General features: G+C 43.9%; 1 protein-coding gene across 8 annotated transcripts in view; it reads right to left on the reverse strand.

Annotated features, from left to right (window-relative positions):
• Nucleotides 1-26,200, reverse strand: part of LOC140119638 (OX-2 membrane glycoprotein-like) — a 50,640-nt gene that overhangs the window by 19,813 nt on the left and 4,627 nt on the right. For 7 of the 8 annotated variants that reach the window (XR_011853409.1, XM_072138869.1, XM_072138873.1 and 4 more), the window contains exons 2-6: nucleotides 21,729-22,052; nucleotides 18,824-19,135; nucleotides 11,410-11,515; nucleotides 6,672-6,740; nucleotides 2,013-2,158 (exon numbers count right to left, since the gene is read on the reverse strand). Coding sequence is in view for 7 of the 8 variants with exons in the window: in XM_072138869.1 (XP_071994970.1) it covers nucleotides 2,013-2,158; nucleotides 6,672-6,740; nucleotides 11,410-11,515; nucleotides 18,824-19,135; nucleotides 21,729-22,052 (957 nt within the window). In the remaining variant the exon portion in view is untranslated. The remainder of the gene's footprint in view (nucleotides 1-2,012; nucleotides 2,159-6,671; nucleotides 6,741-11,409; nucleotides 11,516-18,823; nucleotides 19,136-21,728; nucleotides 22,053-26,200) is intronic. The other variant, XM_072138872.1, reaches the window with a different exon arrangement.

A 26,200-nucleotide genomic window follows, 5' to 3' on the forward strand; every position in this document is an offset into this window, starting at 1 on the left:
ATACAGGATGTAACTCAGGATCAGTACAGGATAAGTAATGTCATGTATGTACACAGTGACTGCACCAGCAGCAGAATAGTGAGTGCAGCTCTGGAGTATAATACAGGATGTAACTCAGGATCAGTACAGGATAAGTAATGTCATGTATGTACACAGTGACTGCACCAGCAGCAGAATAGTGAGTGCAGCTCTGGAGTATAATACAGGATGTAACTCAGGATCAGTACAGGATAAGTAATGTCATGTATGTACACAGTGACTGCACCAGCAGCAGAATAGTGAGTGCAGCTCTGGAGTATAATACACAATGTAACTCAGGATCAGTACAGGATAAGTAATGTCATGTATGTACATAGTGACTGCACCAGCAGCAGAATAGTGAGTGCAGCTCTGGGGTATAATATAGGATGTAACTCAGGATCAGTACAGGATAAGTAATGTTATGTATGTACACAGTGACTGCACCAGCAGCAGAATAGTGAGTGCAGCTCTGGGGTATAATACAGGATGTAACTAAGGATCAGTACAGGATAAGTAATGTCATGTATGTACATAGTGACTGCACCAGCAGAATAGTGAGCGCAGCTCTGGGGTATAATACAGGATGTAACTCAGGATCAGTACAGGATAAGTAATGTCATGTATGTACATAGTGACTGCACCAGCAGAATAGTGAGTGCAGCTCTGGAGTATAATACAGGATGTAACTCAGGATCAGTACAGGATAAGTAATGTCATGTATGTACACAGTGACTGCACCAGCAGCAGAATAGTGAGTGCAGCTCTGGGGTATAATACAGGATGTAACTCAGGATCAGTACAGGATAAGTAATGTCATGTATGTACACAGTGACTGCACCAGCAGCAGAATAGTGAGTGCAGCTCTGGAGTATAATACAGGATGTAACTCAGGATCAGTACAGGATAAGTAATGTCATGTATGTACACAGTGACTGCACCAGCAGCAGAATAGTGAGTGCAGCTCTGGAGTATAATACAGGATGTAACTCAGGATCAGTACAGGATAAGTAATGTCATGTATGTACACAGTGACTGCACCAGCAGCAGAATAGTGAGTGCAGCTCTGGAGTATAATACACAATGTAACTCAGGATCAGTACAGGATAAGTAATGTCATGTATGTACACAGTGACTGCACCAGCAGCAGAATAGTGAGTGCAGCTCTGGGGTATAATACAGGATGTAACTCAGGATCAGTACAGGATAAGTAATGTTATGTATGTACACAGTGACTGCACCAGCAGCAGAATAGTGAGTGCAGCTCTGGGGTATAATACAGGATGTAACTAAGGATCAGTACAGGATAAGTAATGTCATGTATGTACATAGTGACTGCACCAGCAGAATAGTGAGTGCAGCTCTGGAGTATAATACAGGATGTAACTCGGGATCAGTACAGGATAAGTAATGTCATGTATGTACACAGTGACTGCACCAGCAGAATAGTGAGTGCAGCTCTGGTGTATAATACAGGATGTAACTCAGGATCAGTACAGGATAAGTAATGTCATGTATGTACACAGTGACTGCACCAGCAGCAGAATAGTGAGTGCAGCTCTGGAGTATAATACAGGATGTAACTCAGGATCAGTACAGGATAAGTAATGTCATGTATGTACACAGTGACTGCACCAGCAGAATAGTGAGTGCAGCTCTGGGGTATAATACAGGATGTAACTCAGGATCAGTACAGGATAAGTAATGTCATGTATGTACACAGTGACTGCACCAGCAGCAGAATAGTGAGTGCAGCTCTGGTGTATAATACAGGATGTAACTCAGGATCAGTACAGGATAAGTAATGTCATGTATGTACATAGTGACTGCACCAGCAGCAGAATAGTGAGTGCAGCTCTGGGGGTATAATACAGGATGTAACTCAGGATCAGCTCAGGATAAGTAATGTCATGTATGTACACAGTGACTGCACCAGCAGCAGAATAGTGAGTGCAGCTCTGGGGTATAACTGTAATATATGAATATGTTCTTACTTTTTAATGGATGCATGTATATATATCCTCGGTTTACCCCTACGTTGTTTTCCGCTTCACAGATATACAGTCCATCGTCAGGTGCAGCAGTGAAGTTCAGAGTCTCTGATGATGAATGCAGGAGAACACTTTTCTCTTTGTTTCTCCTGTAACATAAAATGTAAAAAGGTTTTCTCTATTTTTCTCTCATTTTGTAATGTTAGTTTTATGGATGTGTAATAAATACTCCAGAGAGCGGGTGTGCGGAGGTGGGACTCTCATCTGTCAGCTATGACATAACATGTAGATGTGTCATAAATACTCCAGAGATGTAGGTGGCACCTTGGGATTCCCCTGGACAGTGGGTGTGCGGAGGTGGGACTCTCATCGATCAGGTACGACATAACATGTAGATGTGTCATAAATTCCTAAGATAAGTGCACGTCATTGATCATACAGTCTTTTAACATGAGAACATCAGTATCTGAGGCCATGAGTCAATCAGTTGAACTCATTAAAGGGGTCACGAAGACAAGATTCTTATATGTACTAACAAAATGTCACATTCTCTAATTCACTGTTATTAACAAAAATACAGCATTTCACAGATATAATTCCAATCAGTCCTGGTGTACACAATTTCGATTGCCCCAGGATCTGACCATCAATCTTCTGACTTTATGGTCGAGAAGACATATTGGGGCTCATTTACTTACCTGGTCCATTCGCGATCCTGCGACGCGTTGTCCGATGTTGATTCGGAGCTTACCGGGATTCACTAAAGTCGTGCGTCTGATATCCACAAGGTGTCGCTGCTGCGCCGAGGTCAGCCGGAGTTCACCTTCTTCGTCCCGGTGTATGTGAGTGCTATTCTTGCGACACAATTTTTTTTTTTAAATTACGCGTTTTTTTCTCGAATCCGTCGGGTTTTCTGACTGCCACGCCCCCGAATCCCAATTTGGCGCAAATATTCGGGAAACCCGATGAAAATGCGTGATTCGGACCCTTAGTAAATGAGCCCCATTGTTCTTCTGTCTGATGCACTAAGTTGTTCTCTGCACACAGAGACTTTCTGCCAGCAGGGAACAGTGTGAGAAGAGTAAAGCTACAGACAGATGAGGTCTTTATCCAGGGGAGGAGGAGAGAGGCATATGAAACCTGACAGTGTGTGTGTATCTGAGATGTAGCAGAGCTGAGCATGTAATATGCTTCTCATGGATCTCATCATCTCATCTCTGATCTGTCTCATCTCTCTTTCTATGTGTCAGATATTAGTGAATGTTCAGAAGCTAAATAAAAGTGTAGATAAACCCTGTACCCTGATAATCTAAACACATTGTCAGCACACAGCATCTCACAGCACAATCTGGAATCTTACACTGAGTGATAGCTAAAACAGCAATACAACGGTAAACTAAAATGGTAAAGTAAGGGGTTAAAATGGTTTTTATTGCGCAAACATCACTTGAAATTTGAGAATTTTCCTTCATGGGCAAACCCCATTAAGTCAAGGGATGAAGGTACAGTAGGCTCCCTCTCTGGCCTCACACTTTGATGCAGACATTGAGTTATACATCAATTTAAAGGATTATACATCATAAATTGCTATTCATTCATCATTGTTTAAAAAAAATGAAGGATCTGCTTGGCACGCTGTGGTTGGAACTATTTATGGTGACGCACCATAATGACATGGTTTGTGGAAGCGCAATCGTGTTGGCCTCATCTATGGTGGACACAATGAAGATTCTTCCATCTAATATTTCCGTTCCACCAGATCCATCAATGACCATTAATGTTTTCACACTCTCACCAGTTCCAAAAGTCCAACACCTTGGAGCCATCTTTGATTGTGCCTTATCCTGTACCACCTACACCTCAAGAACATCACCAACTTTTGAGCCTTCCTCAAACCAGAGTCTTTAAAATTGCTGGTCCATGCTCTCATCATCTCCCACATCTATTGCCACATTGTTCTCTGTGGCCTCCTATCTAACTCTCTAATGCCCCCCAATCCCTCCTTAACAATGCTGCCCAGCTAATCCATCTTCCACCTCATGTCTCATCTGCCTCCATTGCTATCTCTGACATAATCTCCTGATACCTCCCCACACGTAATCTCCAGTCCACACCACGTTCCCTCCATACATCTGTGACCTCATCACCCAATACTGTCCACAAGTCATCTCCAATTTTCACAAGACCGTCTGCTTGGCTCTCCTACTATCCGCTCCTCTCACAACCATCTCCAGGACTTCTCCCATGTATCCCTCAAACTCTGGAACTTCTTCTTAGAAGACCTCAGACTGTTCCCCATCTTCCAAAACTTTATTTGTAGCCTGAAAACCCTACAACATGCAATGACCCCACTGCTCTGTTTCTTCCCCTAGTGTTTTGATCTATTCCACCATATAGATTGTGAGCCCTCATGGTAAAAGTCCTCCTTCTACTTCCAGCTTGTGGGGGCACAGTCTGGTTGGACTTAAAGGACACCTGTCATCAGGTCTGTGTCACTTGTCCTGTCACCTCTACCTGTTGGAGCAGCTCACAAGGATCCCATCACAGCCTTTATCTAGGTATTTCATACATTAATCATTATAAAATCATCTATTCTTTATCATGTAAATGAGGCTGGTCACATGGTCAGGGGCAGTGATGTCACCCCTGTTACCCCTCCCCTCTCCTCCCCCTGCTCATGTCTGTGTGTAATGTATAGTAAAGCATGGCTAGTGTGTGTGCTGCATCTGCTGACATGCTGCATCCTCCTAATATACAGAGACACAGACATCAGCTACACAAGTACCTGACATGTTCTGCTGTAACATGGCTGCCTGGAGCTGTTGTATCTGCAGGGGGCGCAAGCACCAGGAAGCACATGGAGGAGCCATTACACCATTATACCTCACACTATTATACAGGCTGTCAGTCATGCACTGGGGGTGTGGCTGTACCTCCCACTCATGAGTAAGCTGGACAGCCTGAATATGATAATGACTCATTGGACATCTCACAGGTCATTTGCATACAGCTTTAGGACCTCATTGCTTAGGTTTACAGGCATGTAGAGGGACAATGAAGGGATAGAGGCAATGCTCTCTAATGGCAGTTTATGAAAATATATTTAGATTAGGAGGGTTATTTTGCATGACGGGTTCTCTTTAAATCTGGAGCCACGCTCTGGTCCCTCTGGTCCCTTTTTGGAGGCACATTATGATTGGCTCAGTTATGGAAGCACCATGTAGTTGGCGTTATTTTTGGCACACAGTGGTTGACACTCTATAGGGACACGTGCACCATCATGTAAGCCTTCAGCACACACAAAATTATGAGATCCTTCGTCTTACATTAATTTTTGAGAAATAACACAGCAATTTTGACACATTTACGGGAACCTTGACTCATCAGCTTTTTTTATCTCCTCCCTGACACTGACATTGAATGGAGGACACACTGCAATAACATACATTTTCCAGGGCACTTCCTATCTCCCCCACAACCTAAGAATCCTTCTACAAGAAGAAGGGAAGAGGGAGAACCCGCTCCTCACATGTAAAACATCAAGCCCACCCCATGCAAAGTCTGTCCTTACTATCCACTGTAAATCGGTCGGGGTTGTGCTCCAAATACTTCTACAGGACTGACTGATTCTTGTGGTTTCTTGGAGTCCAAAGAGCTGGGCCTCTCTAGAGAAGCACTTACAAGCCCCCATTCTGTGGATATTATCCCATTTTATAGAAGTTTGCACTGTTTATGGGGACACTTTAAATTGGGAATTACCCTCGCTATAGACAATTTTTGAGAATCGGCCTAAAGTTTGTATAATTTTCTTTTAGACCTTTTTAGGGAATATCAGGTGACAGCAAGTTAGCTCCTATCCACTGGATAAGGGATAACTTGCTGATTGGTGGGGGTCTCAGTAATGGGTAGTCTCAGATATTGAGAATGGGGGTCCATTGTACCCCAGATGAATTGAGCAGCCAGTCCCACATGTGCCGGCTGCTCTATTCATCTTTGTGGCGCTGACGAAGATACCCAAGTGCCGTACTAAGCTATGCCCATCAGCGCCAAAGAGATGAATAGAGCCGCCGGCACATGCAGGACTTGCTGCTCTGTTCATCTGGGGTACAATGGGCCCCCGTTCTCGTGCTTAATGTAAGTCCCATTACTGTTACCCCCACCGATCAGCAAGTTTGCCCTGATCCTGCGGATAGGGTATAACTTGCCATCACTGTAGAACCCCTCTAACTTGAGCAGGTTTCCTTAATCTAGACCAAAGGAATACATCCAACTAAGTCTTGGTGCAGCCGCATGGAACAATGTTCTGTCCGTAAAAGGCTTACACTTCCCTACAGAGCTTCATGCAAGATTTTGAAGGAACCTAATGAGGTGGGAAGAAGGGGCCCCTACTCCAAGATAACAAATTCAATCCAAAGAGGTTAATTGAAGTAAAACATTCCCATCAAAAGCCTCTCCTAGTGCGAATTATAGTCACAGCACTCTGGCATAGGTCTTGGGGGCTTCTTTCATACCTGGCATGTTCTACTGTTTGGTGGCATTTGGGCTCCATTAGATTCTATGTGTATGAAATATTTTCCCTTCTCAGCTAACATGGCACACAAGGAACATGCAATGTGCAGAATATAACATGGAAGCCGGACCTTGTTCAGACACTCTACATACCTACCTGTGGAGACTCCACGCTTAGGCCAGTCCTGTGCCACACTATTTACCAGATCTAGATTGGTACCTCTGTGGATCACAAGAAAAGGAGCCTATTATTTCATGGTGGTAATACAGTCCAATGCGTCACCCTCCAGGTGTGAGAACCCTACAACGCTCAGAGCTGGAGAACGACCAGTTGGAGACTATTAATAGTTCGGAAACTTTTTGTATATTATAGAAGACCACATGTGACTCCAACTCTTCACAACCTTTAAGAACATCTTCCCAGGAAGATGATAACAATTCACGTATTATTCTGCCTCCTCAGGATTCTTAACCTCTTTTAATAATAATTTGTGCCCTACCCAGGTCATTAGAAGATATTAAAGATTCTTAGCCTCCACACCCTTCACTTAACCTTTGTAGTCATTTCCAAACCCGAAGGAGCGGCTTTAGTTCTTCCCGATATTCTTAGTTGAAGTTGGTTCTGAATCTAACACCACTCTCCGTGATGTGGATTGGGGCGAGGCAGACATATCAGTGAGGTGGATCTAGAACTGACTGGATACAATTACCAACCAAAAGGACTTGGATGGTGGAACATCTACAACGTCTCCTTCCAAATCCTCATTGATCTTCTGTTATCTAGGTTGAGTTGGTTCATGGTCAAAAGATAACAAAACTTTCTAGACTACTTCCAGTCGGTCTGATGAAGAGACCTATGTAGTTGCGAAAGGTTGTTCTGGCCAGAATTTTGTCCGATCATTATGGATCCAGTTTTTGACCGGATGAGAAGGACCTGGTGTTCTTTTATCCTTCTACCTCCTCTCTGTAAGACTTGGACTGATTTCTAACACTTTGTTTTCTAACTAAGAAGTTATTCAAGAAGGAGAAAAGCATCACAATTCTTGTAACCCTCTTCCTAGAATCAACTTCCGAGAAGTATGTTATTGCAGTCTTGTGTTGGATGGTATTCCCACCTCCCACAGGTTCAGAACAATGGTCCCTTATTAAGCAAAGGTCAAGCTAACAATTTGAAGGTAAACGGAGCGTTTCGCTCCTGCTGAGAAGATAAGAGCTTGAGTTTGAGGCATTGAAGGACACGTCATAACAAGTAAGAGTTGTGCAGGATACTTAAGTTTTAATAGAATTTTCTGCTCACGCCCTTCTCTTCAACAAAACCTCCTCATCCGCCATAGAATCTCTTTTGTTTCTACTCTTCCTTATGATTAAAAGCTGTAGACATCCCTCAATTTTATCTCAAAATTCCCTAATATAATGTATAAGGGTTTTTTTTGTATTCTATAGGCAGGTTTGACAACGGAAATCATGAACCATGAAGATGGAATTACGTAGTAGAGTGGAAAGTCTACAAGAATGGATTAACAGGTTATTCCAGGATTGTAGCTTCTCCATGCATGGGGAAGAGATGTCCTCCCCTTTGCAATTAGTGACAACTTAATATTCAACCAAAAAGCTCCTTCAGCTCTTACTCAGAGCAAACAGTAGAAACTGTGGACCGTAAACGGTAAATACCTGGGGCCAAAGCATCCAATCCAAATTGGTTCATGTTCTGGATACAAGTACATGTCCTACATGGGATCCAGAGTCACCAGGGCCCAAGCCAACGCTCTATTAGGATTTCCCAATGCTTTTGTGTATTTATTCAATTTCTGGTATCTGTAATACCGTAGTTACGCCCATCCATGGGTACTAGAGGGTGAGTTTATTTTGTATCGTGTCTTTTATGGGAGGTTCTCCAGTGTCGGCCAGGGCAGAAGAACCAAACTGTTCTCAGATACAGTAGATGGCGTCATGTTCTAATTTTGTTGTTTTTGGACTATTTTTGGACTTATTTTACAATGGATTTTTGGGAAATTCTGACCAAAATTTTAAACTAGGGTTAAGGAGGTTTTGTTAAGGATATTTGAGGTGACTACAAGTCCCATGCCAGGTCATGCCTCCAACAGTGTACTGACTCCTATCTGGAACTACTTCCCTTTGGGATGGACATCGCTTCCCATTTTTGACTACTGGGAAAGGGGAAGTTGCCTGATGTTCCCACATAAAGTTAAAGTTTTAGAAATTGATTTTTTTCTTACTTTCTGGGCCCTCTGGCTGTCTCCAAGAGTTGTTTACCCATAATGCAATTAGCTGGATCCTGGATATCAGGGGAGGCCTACACCGTGGTGGGATAGACCCCAAACTGTTATATCAGCCGCTATATGGCCATATAATAAAATATCTGTATACTATATGGCCATAAATGTGATTGAGATAACATAACCAGTACTAGTTAAAGGGATTGGCCACTTTTCTTTACGTCATTTTGTACCATGTGGAGGGCAGGACATTTGGTAATTTACCAATATACATCTATTAATAGTTCTGCTTTGCTTTAAAGTTGCTGTAAAGTTATGATTCTTGGTTCAGAGATGTCCTTCACCTCGTCAGCCGGAGATTCTGGCCATAAGATGGAAGGTCCATGTGATCTCGAACTGTCCATGACTAATGTACCTCCCAGGACCTTCATATTGTCATCATGAACATTACCATAAGGTCCTGGAAGGTAGATAACCAGTCAGGATCACATGACCCTCCGTCTGTGGCCATTTTATGGACAGTGATCTCTGGTCGATGAGGTGAAGGACCTTTCAGGGCTTCACTTCACATATGAAGAGAGCGGGGCAGAAGATTTAGTAGATGTATATTGGTAAGTTACATGATATCTCGCCCCTCACACAGTACAAAAAACATTAAGTTAAGTGGTCAAAACATCTCAACTCTCTATTAACCCCCAGAAAATAGTTTCTAGCAACCATCAAATCACGTTGTCTTCTGATAGACCTCTGGAGCCCTGTATTACTCCAATGGCGGCCCAACTGGAGGATCCTCTGGGGTTCTGGTCACCTATGGACCTTGTTTCTAACATTGCTTTTGAGAATAAGTACATGTATGGTATAAGTTGAAGCTTTTTGGGCCCTAATGCAAAATCTACAGCTGAGCCCCCCATAAAATACACCAGGGAGCAGGCATGTAACTAGGGCCCCATAGCAGACTTCTGAATAGGGCACCCCCTTCCCTCTTAAAAAATCCATATTTGTTTACTCACACATGTGAGGTAGAATCCAACAAATTTATACACTCCTATATAGACACATTTATATATGTACAGCATATACACACATACAGAATAAACATACGTACATATAGTACCCTATACACACGTGCAGCATATACACATAACATATAGAGCATATACACATCACCATATACAGACATACGGTTTATACACACAAATCCATTATAAACACACCTAATATCAAAAATGTTGGGGCCCCATGACACTGTGGGCCCCTAAGAGCTGCTGTGGCTGCTACCCCTTCAGTTATGCCCATGCCAGGGAGACATTTAGGACCCCTCTGGTAATAGGGTTACACTTGTGGTTCTCCCAAAAGAGTCCTTTGTCCTCTATACCAGTGATTTTCAACCAGTGTGCCGTGGCACACTAGTGTGCCACGACACATGGACGGGTGTGCCGCGGGGGAAAGTTCCCCAAACTATGGTGCCCCATGTGTTTTGTTTCCCAGCAATGCGCAGAGATGCGCAGTCACGTCTTCTTACAATGTAGGAGACGTGTACAATAACACATGCACAAGCTTTGAACCTCGTGCGACAAAATGACGTCATCGAGGCCGGCGCATCATCCTGAGAGCGGAGAGACTCTCGCATTTGCCCACCGCCAAGGTAATGCCCACCAATAATGCTGACTATATGAGCTTTTACCTGAGTATATGAGCTTTTGGCAGAATACTCAGCATATGAGCTGGTACTTTTAGTACTCCAGCAGTATACTGCATATAACAATGAGAAATACTATAGTCATGAGGCTGGAGTACTACAAGTACCAGCTCATATGCTGAGTTTATGAGCTGGCACTTGTACTCTGGCCTCATGGCCATAGTACTTCTCATTGTACCCCTTTATTTTGCAGTATATGAGCGACATAATAATCAGCACCATATACTAAAAACAGGGAGAAGCTGAGAACTGTTGATGAAGAGCTTCGTGTGTGTCTTTCCACCATTCCTGCCAGGATATCCCTTTTGTGTTTATCGAAACAGGCCCAGGTTTCACACTGAGTGAGTAAAATAAATTTAGAATCTATATTATTAACTATATGTATAATATGACTGTTTTAGTGTCATTTTGTGCTATTTTGGTTGGTGGTGTGCCCCAGGATTTTCTAAGTATAAAAAGTGTGCCGCGGCTCAAAAAAGGTTGAAAATCACTGATCTATACACATGTTATTATGCCTTCTCCACCAGTTTTCTGGTAGATGAAGAATGAATCTCCCTCTTCATGTCTGTTTTTGGGTTCAGGTGTGTTAGGGTGGAGAACGAGCTGAGAGCGGAGCAGGTAGGAAGGGGTATGAACGCTCGGCACGCTATATGTACTACAGTCTTCTCCGGAAAACCGGCAGAGACTATAGTAAAAAAATACTCTGCCAGCTCAGACCTGGTCTATAGGTTGGAACGGGCAGAGGTTGCACCGAAACTGGGGCCTCTTAGTGGATACGAGCACAGGACCAACAGTAGGGAGAACTTTAAGACTTGTCTTCCGAACACCAATCTTAAATAATTACCCTCACTGGATCTGATGGACTAAGCCGTCTTTTGTGGCAGATTGATATGAACAGAGATATCTTCTGGATTGAAACATTACAGATTACATCATTTGTCCTCCTTCTACTTACCTCTTCCAGTTGTACTTTGGTCTTGGGTTGCCATCAGATTTGCATAAAAGCTGCAGCGCTTCTTTGTCGTTTTTGAGAACCTCGATCTCCACCATCTGAGGAGGAACTAAATGTCAAAAAACAATAAGAAGACATTTGCTGATTTTTATATTACTATCACCTCTCCTGTATTATACATCCACCTGGTGACCTGGTACCTGATCCACTTACCTTCTACAGGTAAGTTAGACGCTCTATATCTCAAATGTTTACCACATTTTAAAATTTGGACCTTCCCCCTACAGACCCTGGACCTTAAATGAATACAGATTACAAACCAGAACAACCCAAAAACCTTCGCATAAATATAGCCCTCAGCTCCAACCTCTAGATAAACACAGACCCCCTGACCACATAGACCGGAATCCTACAGACCCTAAACTGCAAGATTCACTTCACTGAAGCTTCACCGAAATGTTGGTAAGGTTTTATCTCGGACGTAAATCTTTCAGGAATTTTTTTCATTTTCCTACAAAATTATGGACAGCCCCTCAACCCGGGGGAGTCTTGTCGCTACAATACTCCAGGACGTTGATTGTGGCTAGCGAGACCCCTGGCCAATCATAGCCATGGCTAGTAGCTAGCGATGTCGGATTGACTGTTCAGCTGCCAATCTGGCAATTTGTCTGGGTCGTCCGGCCAAACCTGAACAAGAACATCGGGTCCGATCATCTCTACCTGCGACCATAAACGATAGAGTTACCTGCCAAGGGAGAGTCACCATGACACCCAGCTAGGACTTACTGACGCCACTCGCCTCCTGGACCGTTATTGCCAATTGCCTAGTGGGCCCTGATTGCCACATATTCAGCTAATAAATCCACAGACAAAAACTTGTGGACTGTAATACTATCTAAGTGTCATGATCTGTCTGTAATATATGGCAGTTACTTGTATTTCCCAGACTAGACACTATGTGGTGACCTGATCTCCCAGCAGCACAGTCACATATAATCTCCTATGCTGCTGTGAGCGCCTGTCCTTTAATGTAATCACGGCCTCAGGGTTAGACACACACAGAACATAGATGACTAAGTGCTGGGAGTCCGGGGGGGGGAGACAGCTAGATCTCATCCGCTTAAAGGAAATCTACCACCAGGATAAAAGATTGTAAACTAAGCACACAGACATACCGGTGTGTGCCCCCTCTAGCAGGATCGACTCTGCTTTTAGCCTGAGGGGCTCCATAGATGTCAACGGAGCCTGGAGCCCCTCTGACTCATTTGCATTATTTGTAAAGATCCTAGGAGGCTAAAAGAAGAGCAGATCCTGCCAGAGGGGGCACACACCAACATGTAAGTGTGCTTGGTTTACAAGCCTTAATCCTGGTGGTAGATGTCCTTTAATGACCTGTGTGAAGGAGGGTAACACTGAAATAACTTCACTCGAAGATCAGTACTGAGTAATGGCCACTGCCACACGGTTCTAGTGATCGCGTCTAGCCGCTTTCCCAATTTTTCATCTCTAAGAGTCACCAAACTTCACTATCAAGTTAACAGGCATCTGTTCTTTGTAAATTTAGAGTTTGACAGTATAAGTGGGGGGGGGGAGTCATCAGATGACAGGGTAAGGGGGGTCCTGCCACACAGTTATAATGTAGGAGATGGTAGTGTAGCCCCCTGCTTTTGGTCTCATTGAGTTTTCAGGTTGTATGGAGAGAAGGATAATGACACTATCCTCCCAGCAGGCAGAATCAGGGTCGGACTGGCCCACCAGAGTACCAGAGGATCCTCCGGTGGGCCCCTGGCTCAACCCAACACTGAACCCCAGAGGTCTATCAGAAAACACCATAATTTGGAGGCTGCTGCAGTATATTTCCTGGGAGATAATGAAGTGTTGGCCCCCAAATTGATTTTCTCTGGTGGGCCTAAGGAAACCCAGTCCGGCACTGGGCGGAATACTCATGTGATGCAGTACTGAGATATCATGGGATTGACAGTAGACAGCACAGTAATAGAACAGTCAAAATGAAACAAAATGACTACCTGTACATTATATACTGTATCAGGCCCTCCCTTCATATAAAACCTAACAACACATTTGGTAACACACCCCCCTCTTTTGTTTGGGGTTTTGCACAGGAAGTTTTCTTTTATTTAATCTTTGTTCCCTTTACGTCATTGATTCCAATACAGGAAAAAACTTTATGGCAGCCAAATAAGGAAATGTGGAAAACAATGCAAATTTTTCTGAATTATAACCAAGGCTGTTCTCATCGGTGGGGGAGGCGACTTCAGACCTGTGCTCCGAAATTCACCCAAAAAAGGATCACATAAACATTAAGGTTTATCCACAAGCTTAAAGGGGATGTTACATATCGTCCAGTTCATTTTAACCCTAATAAATCCTCATGTGTCTTCACACTGATGATAAGTTCCATGAAGTCACCCCCCCCCCCCCAAAAAAAATAGGTGCAAGTCACCCACAGACATAAATATCTTATCCGACGGATACACATTGACACAATGGGATGGTTGCTTAGCAGCAGAGTTACTCCGCCTCTGTGACGCACTTTCTATACTTTATCTATGAAGAACCAGATGTCACCCATCAGATCTCCCTCTATGCCGGACTGTACCACGCAGGCTCTCCACAGGAGGGGAGGCAGAAACCCCTATCACAGTTATTAATAATGATTACACAGGTTCCTGTCACAATGTTATAGATAAGGAGATCACAGTTTGGTCTCCCTTCCTCTATATGTCTGGTATAAGGAGTATAGATACAGATAGTAGTAACGGTTCTGTCTCTAAGTAGTTATCTTAAGCTGTGCTGAGACATCATGGGATTGATAGTAAAGCAATGAGTAAGCAGGAGAATATGGAGGTGATGTTGGAAGGCGGCTCTGGTTGTGCATCTCTAATCTTTCAAACTGGATAAACTTGAAAACAAAAATATTGCAAATTTATTTGGCGCTACATGACTGTACACAAAAAGTGTCTGAGGCGACCCCTATTGTACCCATTTACTGCTTTCTAAGCCCCAACGTGAACTTTTACACAATTACAGATATATCTTGGTAAAAATAAGGTATAGAAAGAAGGAAACAGGTGCACCAGCAGAGGAGACCCCACCCCCGCTGCACTAGAAGCCCAATTATCCCTTAAAGGGGAAAAGTTACGGCCTGTCCACAGCTCCCCGAGATAACAGAGATTGCTGAGTACGGCGCTCGTCAATCTCCATCAGCTCTATAGAGATGAACGGGGCAGCCCAGATGCTCTAGTCATCTTGGGAAGTTGACAAGGGGTGCGATGGGGGGTACATCAGACCCCCATTCTTGTGATCCATAGGGGTCCTATCACTGAGACATCCACCAATCCTCAATAGGGCTTACTTGCTTTTTGGGAAAACCCCTTTAAATGGGTGTTTTAGGACTTGGGCTTTTATCATGTGATTGTGAATGTAAGTGTGAGCGCAGTCAGTAATGTACAATGTGTCTGTACATAAATAAGATGTATCAGGTGTCGCTCATCGTTTCGGTTACAGGATATACAAATCCGGGACATCGACCTCATTACACACAATACACACGGTCAGGTTTCCTCCTTCCTTTTCAGGGAAAGTCCTAGGACGAGGTTTTTTTTACTATTTACTCTTAGTGATTTTTGTTGCTTTTTTGCTTCTTTTATACTGTAAATATTTGATATTCTACGGTTTTCATTGTGAACTAAAAAAAATTGTGTAACTTGACGGATTTCCAAATTTAGTGTGTGGACCTGTGTGATGTGTAAGGGACAGGACACGGGAAGTTATATAAACTCAGCGCCAGTGTTTAGATAATTTGGGATCTTTTATTATGTTTTTGCCGGCTCATTCCTGGAAACTGTGTAAATTCCTGGAAACATTTGGATTTTCTTATAAACTTAGATAAATAAGGAATCTTCTATTTTCAGCATTTGTGGACTGCAACGATGGGGGAGATTTATCAGAAGGGTTCTGAGAAACTGTTCGAGTGGCAACCAATCAGAGCTCAGCTTTCATTTTCCCACAGCTGATTATAAAATGACAGCTGAGCTCTGATTGGTCGCCACTTGAACAGTTTCTCAGACACTTCTGATAAATCTCCCCCTATAAGTCCATTTGACTGTCCCGGTTATATGGCAGCTAGTGGTGGTATAATAGCATAATCCACCTATTAAAGGGATTGTTTTTATTTATAATTTTTTTTTATCTCACCATAGCAGGTCCTACATGTGGAGTTGCAATACCAAGTACATCCACTATACATCCTATGGGGCTGTAGTGGATGTGCAGTACAAAGACGACGATCACTCTTCTCCAAACATGGGGGTATCAGTAGCTCAGGGTTTCGGACCTGGGCCAAACGGACACTAATTACCAATCCTAAAAGTAGGCGGTTGATGAATTCTGCCTTTTACTAAGGTCGGTGGGGCTGTTGATTAACACAACACTTCTGGTTCTGAACACATATCCCCCACAGGACCTTGGTTCCGACAAATGTTGGTATTTTTGGAAGCAGAGGCGTAATCTAATAATAGTTTTGTAGGACCCATTGGCCCTTGATGATCTGACATGGGCGTCTATGGGTTGACATAAGGAGGTTCTTCACTTTGATATCAAAGTCAATGAGACGGCACCTCCCACAGACCATACTAGTTTATGAGATGCCGGTTTATAGGTGTGTGAGTTAGTATGATACAGCCTTGGCTAGAGGCTCACAAGTCCCAAAGATCACAAGTTCCCTCATGGTTTGGGGCAGAAGAACCAGCACGGACAACCTTGCGAGTGACTGCCCGGGAAGTCACTTTGGTCAGCAGGAACAATGTCAACCTTGTAGAGGTTCCTTTGGTTTGTTAACCTGATTATGGACCTGAAATGGGGTAAGTACAGCTCCAGAATGGTGGGAATGTAATGGGTAGCACTATATGGTAAGTTGTGAGATGAATATGGTCTACAGAGTAGAGCACCCGCCCAAGATAAATCCCTAGGCCAAAGGGGGGGGGGGGGGCTAAAATCTGGAGATATAAAGTTACCCTGTCCTGAAAGTGTTAACAGTTGTCATGCACCCTTGGATTATAGCAGGCCAGCTTGTAAGCACATATCTGCAAGCTACAAACAAAAGGATACAAGACGCCGGTAATGGATATCCCTATCGGGGGATCGGATATAGTAAACGGATCGGTTTGGAAATCCCAAGATCTGGTTACTCTCCGGTAATGACTTATGTGAGGGCTATGGGGAGGAGGTAGATGAGAAGTATTCGTGCACTGGAGGGATCAAATAGATATTGGATATAGTTCTGGAGGACAAGGAGACATCCATAGATGCAGCAGGGGCAGGTGCCATGTGTTAGGTTATTCCTAGGAGGCCGGTGTTCTCCTGGCACCATCTCTTGTGTTTGGATTTTCTCGTGTAGCTATCATTATATAGAGCGTCAGGAGGCCATGATATCTTGTTTTTTACATTGGTACAGGACTCTCTGGAGGAGTTAGGTCTGGATTGGATTCTGAGGCTACCTGAGGTTGGATGTGGAGAACATGGATGTTCTTCAGGTGGTGGATGGTCTGTCACCTGGGTCATCCGTTGTGCTAGGTTCAAGACGGCAATTTCTATATTTGCTTGGTTTTGGTAACAGCTGATGGTGTCTCTTTGTCAAAGGTGTCAGGCAAGGTGAGGTTCAGAGTGTCTCGATTTTGTAGGATGTAGGTGGCTGGAGGGCCAATCAGGTTTCTACCCTCTCTATGAGGGGAGCACTTGGGTAGGATGTAGAGGAGTCAGAACATTATTTAGAGGGGTTTTAGGTAAGAGTTTAAAGGTTTTCTACCACAAAAGAGACTTATGTGTCACCTCCATAATAGGGGATAGGTGTCTGACCACTGTGACCAGCAGTTAGGATAATGGGCCCCCAATAAGTGTTCCATATTGAATGGAGTACAATCCTGTGGAGTGAAGAGAGTCTAGGCCGGACCTGCACTCCATCCAGTATGAGGTCCTTCAGGAGACTTCGGACACAAGTCATCTGTTGGGTGGAGAGAGGAGGAGTGTCTAATGTCTAATTAGAAAAATAATCTCCTTTTATCCTTCCCAGACCCCGGCACCTCTTATTCCAGACAGTGCCCAACACAGGAGGACGACACAGGACCAGATCAGTGTGTGAAGAGAAGCGGGAACCTGTCAGACTTAGCAAAAACCTAACCCATTCACAACCCATTCTTGACCATGCTTGGTTTTGTTCTTATTACAATAAGGTAAGTATTGTGCTTGCTCTGGGGTTGCCATGGTAACATCACATCTTCATGGATTTCCTGTCATGGGACCATACATAATGAAGGAAACCGAACCCAACTTTTGTATTTTAAATGGAAGGTTCTCAACTCCTATATCTTCTGGATAAGATCTACCTCATGGATTTTGTTGTAAACACCTTGGATTTCTACATAAATGTTCCCTGTTAAAATGTCAAATTTGGATGTAAAATTGAAACTCGAGAATCATAAGTCTGACCCAACACCGTAGTCAATCCAAGTACAAAAACTTGATCTAAAACCTCCACGACAACTCCAGACCTGTGTACTCCAGCTCAGCTCCACTCACCTCAACACCAGCCGCAACCAATGGATAGGTGTGGGGAAGTTTTTGGTAACATGCAGCCATTGTCCAACCATGGACAACCCCTTTAAGTAGAATATTCCTATCTAGCCAGTTTAATCTCGTACAAAAACACAGATCTGAGGGAAACTCATCAAGACCTTCTCAATAAGAGGAGTGTTTTTGTGTTCTTGTGGAGTGGATTTCTCATTATTGGGAACAAGACTTGAAGATCGGGAAAAATTCTTGTCTTTATGGTGGACAATGTCCCCAAGTAGTGGTAAAAACTGGAAAAAGATCAAAGCTAGTTCTATCAGATAGTTATGGATAATTGGCCTCCGCTCTTGTGTTCCCCTATGACAGTGGTGGCGAACCTATGGCACGGGTGCCAGAGGTGGCACTCGGAGCCCTCTCTTTGGGCACCCAAGCCATCAAGCCAGCACAAAGGTCACCATTCAGAACTCAAGACCTGAATCAAGGAGGTGTGGACAGAGGTGGATTATCATTGTAGCCCCCTCTCCGGACCCATGATTCATCCTGTTAAGGGGACTTTAGAGGAAAACTACAATAATAATCCAAATTTCTCACTTTTTCTCCTGGATTGGTGTCCTGAGGGCGCCAATACGTTTGAAAACTGTGAATCACTTTAAATTGGCATTTGGCACTTTGGGAAAAATATATACGGCTTTTGCTAGTAGTTTCGGCACTCCATTCCTAAAAGGTTCGCCATCACTGCCCTATGAGATAAGGACTGATACCTAATGTACTGTTAAAGGTGACGTTTGACTTTTATGAAATTATAAAAAGTTCAAAACTTACAACTTACACTGAATGTTGGTTAAGTTCTTGGTAACTGTGATGTTCTTTTGATATTCCATTGGAATCTTGGGCTGAAAGACCAAACATTGTATCGAAAGACCGTACAGCCCCGGGGTGGACGTCATGTACAGCTGACTCTGCGTATTCGATGTGCCATTAGAGTTTGGAAAGGTTTTTTCTTCTGATGTATAATTTATCCCATATATAATCCAAAGGATTTCCGCAGAAGGTTTTGCTGAGGACGCCAAACATTCAGCCACCAAATTATAACAGGGAGTCGTGACGTCTTGCTTAAGCTCTTGTGTGACGATTGGTAAAACTGCAAATACAAATCATAAATGAGTGTTAGCAGAATAGTGAGTGCAGCTCTGGGGTATAATACAGGATGTAACTCAGGATCAGTACAGGATAAGTAATGTCATGTATGTACACAGTGACTGCACCAGCAGCAGAATAGTGAGTGCAGCTCTGGGGTATAATACAGGATGTAACTCAGGATCAGTACAGGGTAAGTAATGTCATGTATGTACACAGTGACTACACCAGCAGCAGAATAGTGAGTGCAGCTCTGGAGTATAATACAGGATGTAACTCAGGATCAGTACAGGATAAGTAATGTCATGTATGTACACAGTGACTGCACCAGCAGCAGAATAGTGAGTGCAGCTCTGGAGTATAATACAGGATGTAACTCAGGATCAGTACAGGATAAGTAATGTCATGTATGTACACAGTGACTGCCCCAGCAGCAGAATAGTGAGTGCAGCTCTGGGGTATAATACAGGATGTAACTCAGGATCAGTACAGGATAAATAATGTCATGTATGTACACAGTGACTGCACCAGCAGCAGAATAGTGAGTGCAGCTCTGGGGTATAATACAGGATGCAACTCAAGATCAGTACAGGATAAGTAATGTCATGTATGTACACAGTGACTGCACCAGCAGCAGAATAGTGAGTGCAGCTCTGGAGTATAATACAGGATGTAACTCAGGATCAGTACAGGATAAGTAATGTCATGTATGTACACAGTGACTGCACCAGCAGCAGAATAGTGAGTGCAGCTCTGGAGTATAATACAGGATGTAACTCAGGATCAGTACAGGATAAGTAATGTCATGTATGTACACAGTGACTGCACCAGCAGCAGAATAGTGAGTGCAGCTCTGGAGTATAATACAGGATGTAACTCAGGATCAGTACAGGATAAGTAATGTCATGTATGTACACAGTGACTGCACCAGCAGCAGAATAGTGAGTGCAGCTCTGGAGTATAATACAGGATGTAACTCAGGATCAGTACAGGATAAGTAATGTCATGTATGTACACAGTGACTGCACCAGCAGCAGAATAGTGAGTGCAGCTCTGGGGTTTAATACAGGATGTAACTCAGGATCAGTACAGGATAAGTAATGTCATGTATGTACCCAGTGACTGCACTAGCAGCAGAATAGTGAGTGCAGCTCTGGGGTATAATACAGGATGTAACTCAGGATCAGTACGGATAAGTAATGTCATGTATGTACACAGTGGCTGCACCAGCAGAATAATAAGTGCAGCTCTGGTGTATAATACAGGATGTAACTCAGGATCAGTACAGGATAAGTAATGTCATGTATGTACACAGTGACTGCACCAGCAGCAGAATAGTGAGTGCAGCTCTGGGGTATAATACAGGATGTAACTCAGGATCAGTACAGGATAAGTAATGTCATGTATGTACACAGTGACTGCACCAGCAGCAGAATAGTGAGTGCAGCTCTGGGGTATAATACAGGATGTAACTCAGGATCAGTACAGGATAAGTAATGTCATGTATGTACACAGTGACTGCTCCAGCAGCAGAATAGTGAGTGCAGCTCTGGAGTATAATACAGGATGTAACTCAGGATCAGTACAGGATAAGTAATGTCATAATTTTGACCACAAAATCCAAGAAACATTTTTTTTTATTCTCTCAGTGTTCAGAAGAATCGATAAAAATCCAGCAGGTCCTGGCATTGCTCGGACTATTGATTATAATGGTGACAATGTAATGCTCTGTTCCTCCAGTAGAACACTGTGTCCGGCAGAGCGTTGCTTTAGGACGAGTCACAAGGACACAGAAGGAGACGGTTCCCGTACAATTGTCAGGGGGGGCTCTGGGCTGTAGGGATATTATAGCCCCCACAAGTCTGGAATCACTTCCTACATCTGGTGCTAGAATCAGCTTCTTGGGGAATGGAGGATGTGTCCCTTGTGCCTGCTTTCCATCTGCGATTTCAGGACCTTTAAAGGTCCTGAAATGGCTCTTGTGCACATGTGTAATGAGAGCAGAATGTATAAGGATTTCATGGGTGGTCCTTCTCAGTTTAAAATTTGGTTGATCATTTGTTTGGCCATGGGCCCCTAGAGGGCTTGTGCCCCATGGCTACTGCCCAAACCACCTATATAATAATCCAGCTCTTCATAGGACAAGTCACAAGGACACAGAAGTTTGTAAGAGGAGATCACCACCCTAAGAACCCCCTGCTCACTCTGTAGCGACTAAGTTCAGTATAACTCCACCTCTCCCGCGGACTCTGACTGTCCAGCGTGGTCCATGTTCTAGACACTTCGGAGTCACCTCATCTATTCCAGGCTGGACCTACAGTCACCAGAGGTAACTATGACCAATGACTATGGTCACAAGACCAAATTTTGGGATTTTAACTCAATATAAGGTCTCAATGTTATAGATGTAAAATAAGATACTTGTACATGAAGATACAGAGGCTCAACGATGGACAAAGGCTGAGGCTTCACCACTGATGACCCCCATCAATATCAGAAGGGAACCCTCAGGCTTCCGGCTGGTGACTTTTGGTTGTATCTGATGAAAAACTGAAGAACGAGAAAATTTACATTTCTAATTCTGCCTGGTTTCTCACCTAAAACGTGTAGCTGGATTTCCCCTTCGATGGTTCCGGTTGGGTAGGTGGTGAAGACACATTTGAAGATGCCTTCATCGGCGAGGGCGACGTTGAGTATCTCAATGGATCCGTCTTTGTTTCCGTCACCCTTGAATTTAACTCTGTTTTCGTATGACTTCTGAAGGATGGATCCAGTGTCATTCCTGTAGGTGAGAAAGGTCATTTTGGCTCCGCCCCCTTGCCACTCCCAGGTGATTTGTTTGATTTCCTCTCCGGTATCAGCTTGACATTTCAGGATCTTGCTTGAGTTGTACCAGGCGTAGTCCTCTGTATTCACTCTCACTGAAAGATAGACACACGTGTCAAGAAGAGCTTAGGTCAGCATGTACAACTCCCATCATTATATGTATTACACCCATCACAGAAATTGACAAACGGCTGTCAACGTGTCGCCCCTCTCACATCCCAAACCCTAAGTATTACCCAGGCTCCTCCCTGCTCTTCTAACTAACTCAGTGTAAAGCAAAGACGAGAAACAGATGTGTGTGGGAGGAGTCAGACTACACAAAGTGTCTTTGTTGTCTGTAACCAAGGAGACGCAAACTGCTCGTTAATTCTAATTTCTCTTGAAAGGATAATTGTGATGTGTGCGCTTTAGACATTTTCAGCGCTCACATTCCTGCAATTTTGGATATTTTTTTATGGACGGGGGGAAAAAGGACAAATTCTTCTTCTCCGGCTCCTGCATTCTGCTTCCAGTTTTATACGTTGTATCCAGGCAGAAATTCCGGAGGGTCACAGGACATATTGGGGCAGATTTACTTACCCGGTCCAGTCGTGATCCCGCGGCGCGTTCTCCGATGCTGATTTGGGTCTGCCGGGATTCACTAAGGTCCGTGCGCCCGATATCCACCAGGTGTCGCTGCTGCGCCGAGGTCCGCCGGAGTTCACCTTCTCCGTCCCGGTGGATATAAGTGCTGATCTCGCGACACAAATTTTTTAATTATGCATTTTTTCCGAATCCGTCGGGTTGTCTGACGGGCACGTCCCCCGATTTCTGTCACGTGAAAACCCGTGCCGATGCGCCACAATCCGATCGTGTGCGCCAAAATCCTGGGGGAATTTGGCGCAAATCGGAAAAAGTGCGCGATTCGGACCCTTAGTAAATGAGCCCCATTTTGTTAAATGAGTGGCCCCTTCAGACCAGGGGCCATCACCTCCATGGAAAGTTGTTCCCAGGTCTGAGGGGGCCACTCATTGTGGAAGCGGGTAACTTCCTAGAAGCTTCTGGGGTGATCTCAGGGTGAGTGGATACATTTATGGCTGGAATTCTTTCCTGTAAACATGAATGGTTCCTGTATATACTGAGGTTATATAACTACCCCTTCATACTGACTGCCAGGGGTTCAGCGATGTGTGTTTGGGTGGAGGCGCTCACACGAAACTCACCATAATTTTTTGTAAGTATTTTGCAGAACCAAAGTAAGTGTAAAAGAATTTCTCAATTTCATGGAGGAACGCGCCTTCACATAATAGAATGATTGGCACCTAAATCATGAGCTGTGTACAGTAAATAGAGGGTGGGTGTGGGGCGTGTACCGTAAATAATGGGTTAATTAGGCTGTGTATAGTAACAATACACAATAGAGAATTAATCTAAAAAATTCTGAAGTGGAAATGTCCCATATATAAGAGTAGTAGTACTGTGCCATCCCCATATGTACAGGATAGGAGTAGTAGTACTGTGCCATCCCCATATGTACAGGATAGGAGTAGTAGTACTGTGCCATCCCCATATGTACAGGATAGGAGTAGTAGTACTGTGCTGTGTCCATATATACAGGATAGGAGTAGTAGTACTGTGCAGTACCCATATATATAGGATAGGAGTAGTAGTACTGTGCCTATATATATAGGATAGGAGTAGTAGTACTGTGTCCATATATACAGGATAGGAGTAGTAGTACTGTGCTGTGTCCATATATACAGGATAGGAGTAGTAGTACTGTGCTGTGTCCATATATACAGGATAGGAGTAGTAGTACTGTGCTATGTCCATATATACAGGATAGGAGTAGTAGTACTGTGCTGTGCCCATATATACAGGATAGGAGTAGTAGTACTGTGCTGTGTCCATATATACAGGATAGGAGTAGTAGTACTATGCTGTGCTCATGTATACAGGATAGGAGTAGTAGAACTGTGCTGTACCCATATATACAGGATAGGAGTAGTAGTCCTGTTCTGTGCTCATATATACAGGATAGGAGTAGTAGTCCTGTTCTGTGCTCATATATACAGGATAGGAGTTGTAGTACTGTGCTGTGTCCATATATACAGGATAGGAGTAGTAGTACTGTGCTGTGCTCATATATACAGGATAGGAGTAGTAGTACTGTACTGTACCCATATATATAGGATAGGAGTAGTAGTACTGTGCCTATATATACAGGATAGGAGTAGTAGTACTGTGCTGCACCCATATATATAGGATAGGAGTAGTAGTACTGTGTCCATATATACAGGATAGGAGTAGTAGTACTGTGCTGTGTCCATATATACAGGATAGAAGTAGTAGTACTGTGCTGTGCCCATATATACAGGATAGGAGTAGTAGTACTGTGCTGTGTCCATATATACAGGATAGGAGTAGTAGTACTATGCTGTGCTCATGTATACAGGATAGGAGTAGTAGTACTGTGCTGTACCCATATATACAGGATAGGAGTAGTAGTCCTGTTCTGTGCTCATATATACAGGATAGGAGTAGTAGTCCTGTTCTGTGCTCATATATACAGGATAGGAGTTGTAGTACTGTGCTGTGTCCATATATACAGGATAAGAGTAGTAGTGCTGTGCTGTGTCCATATATACAGGATAGGAGTAGAAGTACTGTGCTGTGTCCATATATACAGGATAAGAGTAGTAGTACTGTGCTGTGCCTATACATACAGGATAGGAGTAGTAGTACTGTGCTGTGTCCATATATACAGGATAGGAGTAGTAGTACTGTGCTGTGCCCATATATACAGGATAGGAGTAGTAATACTGTGCTGTGCCCATATATACAGGATAGGAGTAGTAGTGCTGTGCTGTGTCCATATATACAGGATAGGAGTAGTAGTACTGTGCTGTGCCCATATATATACAGGATAGGAGCAGTAGTACTGTGCTGTGCCCATATATACAGGATAGGAGTAGTAGTACTGTGATGTCCTCATATATACAGGATAGGAGCAGTAGTACTGTGCTGTGCCCATATATACAGGATAGGAGTAGTAGTACTGTGCTGTTATCATATATATATGCAACACCCCTGCCGATGCAAGGCAGAGGGGTTGTTGCGAATACGTCCCACCATGTATCTTGCAGCCTGTGAAGGTCTGATCAACCCCACAGCATGTCACTACATAACACAGGGGAGCACCGCAGCGGTAGAGTCTGCCTGGTAAGGCAGAAGTTAATTCTTTATGTGATGTAATCTGTGTTGACCAATCACATGTGTTATACCTTGTATCTGTAAGCTGGGATGCGATTGGAGGAGGAACCACCACCTGACCAGTGGGAGTAATAAAACCCCTGGTCAGGAAAGTTCTAGAGTGGAGTCAGACCAGGGAGTCTGAACAGTTCACTCCCAGATCAGAGTAGAGAGGAGACCAGTGCAGCCGGAGCTCAGCTCACTGCCTGAGCTGCTCTGAGGAGTTTGTGAGAGGAAACGGATATCATCCTACCTTTAAGGGTGATATCTGAAGTAACCCAGGACAAGCTGAAGCATCCTACTAGGACACAGCTATCTCCCAGCCTGCCCCGGCATCCAGGCTGGTGATCTGCATCCTGTGGCTCCCTCTCCAACTGCATCTCAGCAATCTACCATTTGTTAAGGCTTGTTGCTACTGTTCCTGTCGGTTCCAATAAAGAACTGTAAGTTGTTTTTGTTCAACGTCTGCCTCCGTCTGGTCCCTGCTACTATGGCTGTCACCATCACGGCACCCTGTCCACCACACAGAGACCCATACTCTAGACACCAAAGGGTTGCCCCAGGGAGAACCGGTACATCAGCCTCTCCCTCATCATTTGTTGCCAACACCACCCTACTGGAGACCTGCCAGGCTGTAGGACAGCCCTCCGGTTCCCCATACCAAGCACCGTGACACTAGCGTGCCTAGGCCGCAACCGCCAGCCACTCAGGTACTGCGGGCCCCGGCTGCCTCCAGGCCCCGAGAAAAGGCTAGGACCCGGTGGGGGGATGTTGCATATACTGTGCTGTGCCCATATATACAGAATAGGAGTAGTAGTACTGTGTTGTGCCCATATATACAGGATAGGAGTAGTAGTACTGTGCTGTGCCCATATATACAGGATAGGAGTAGTAGTACTGTGCTGTACCCATATATACAGGATAGGAGTAGTAGTACTGTGCTGTGCCCCTATATACAGGATAGGGGGAGTAGTACCAGTGTAGGAGTACTAGTTCTGTGCCATTTCTATAC

Source organism: Engystomops pustulosus, chromosome 2 (genome assembly GCF_040894005.1).
Source record: "Engystomops pustulosus chromosome 2, aEngPut4.maternal, whole genome shotgun sequence".
NCBI classification, from domain to species: domain Eukaryota; kingdom Metazoa; phylum Chordata; class Amphibia; order Anura; family Leptodactylidae; genus Engystomops; species Engystomops pustulosus.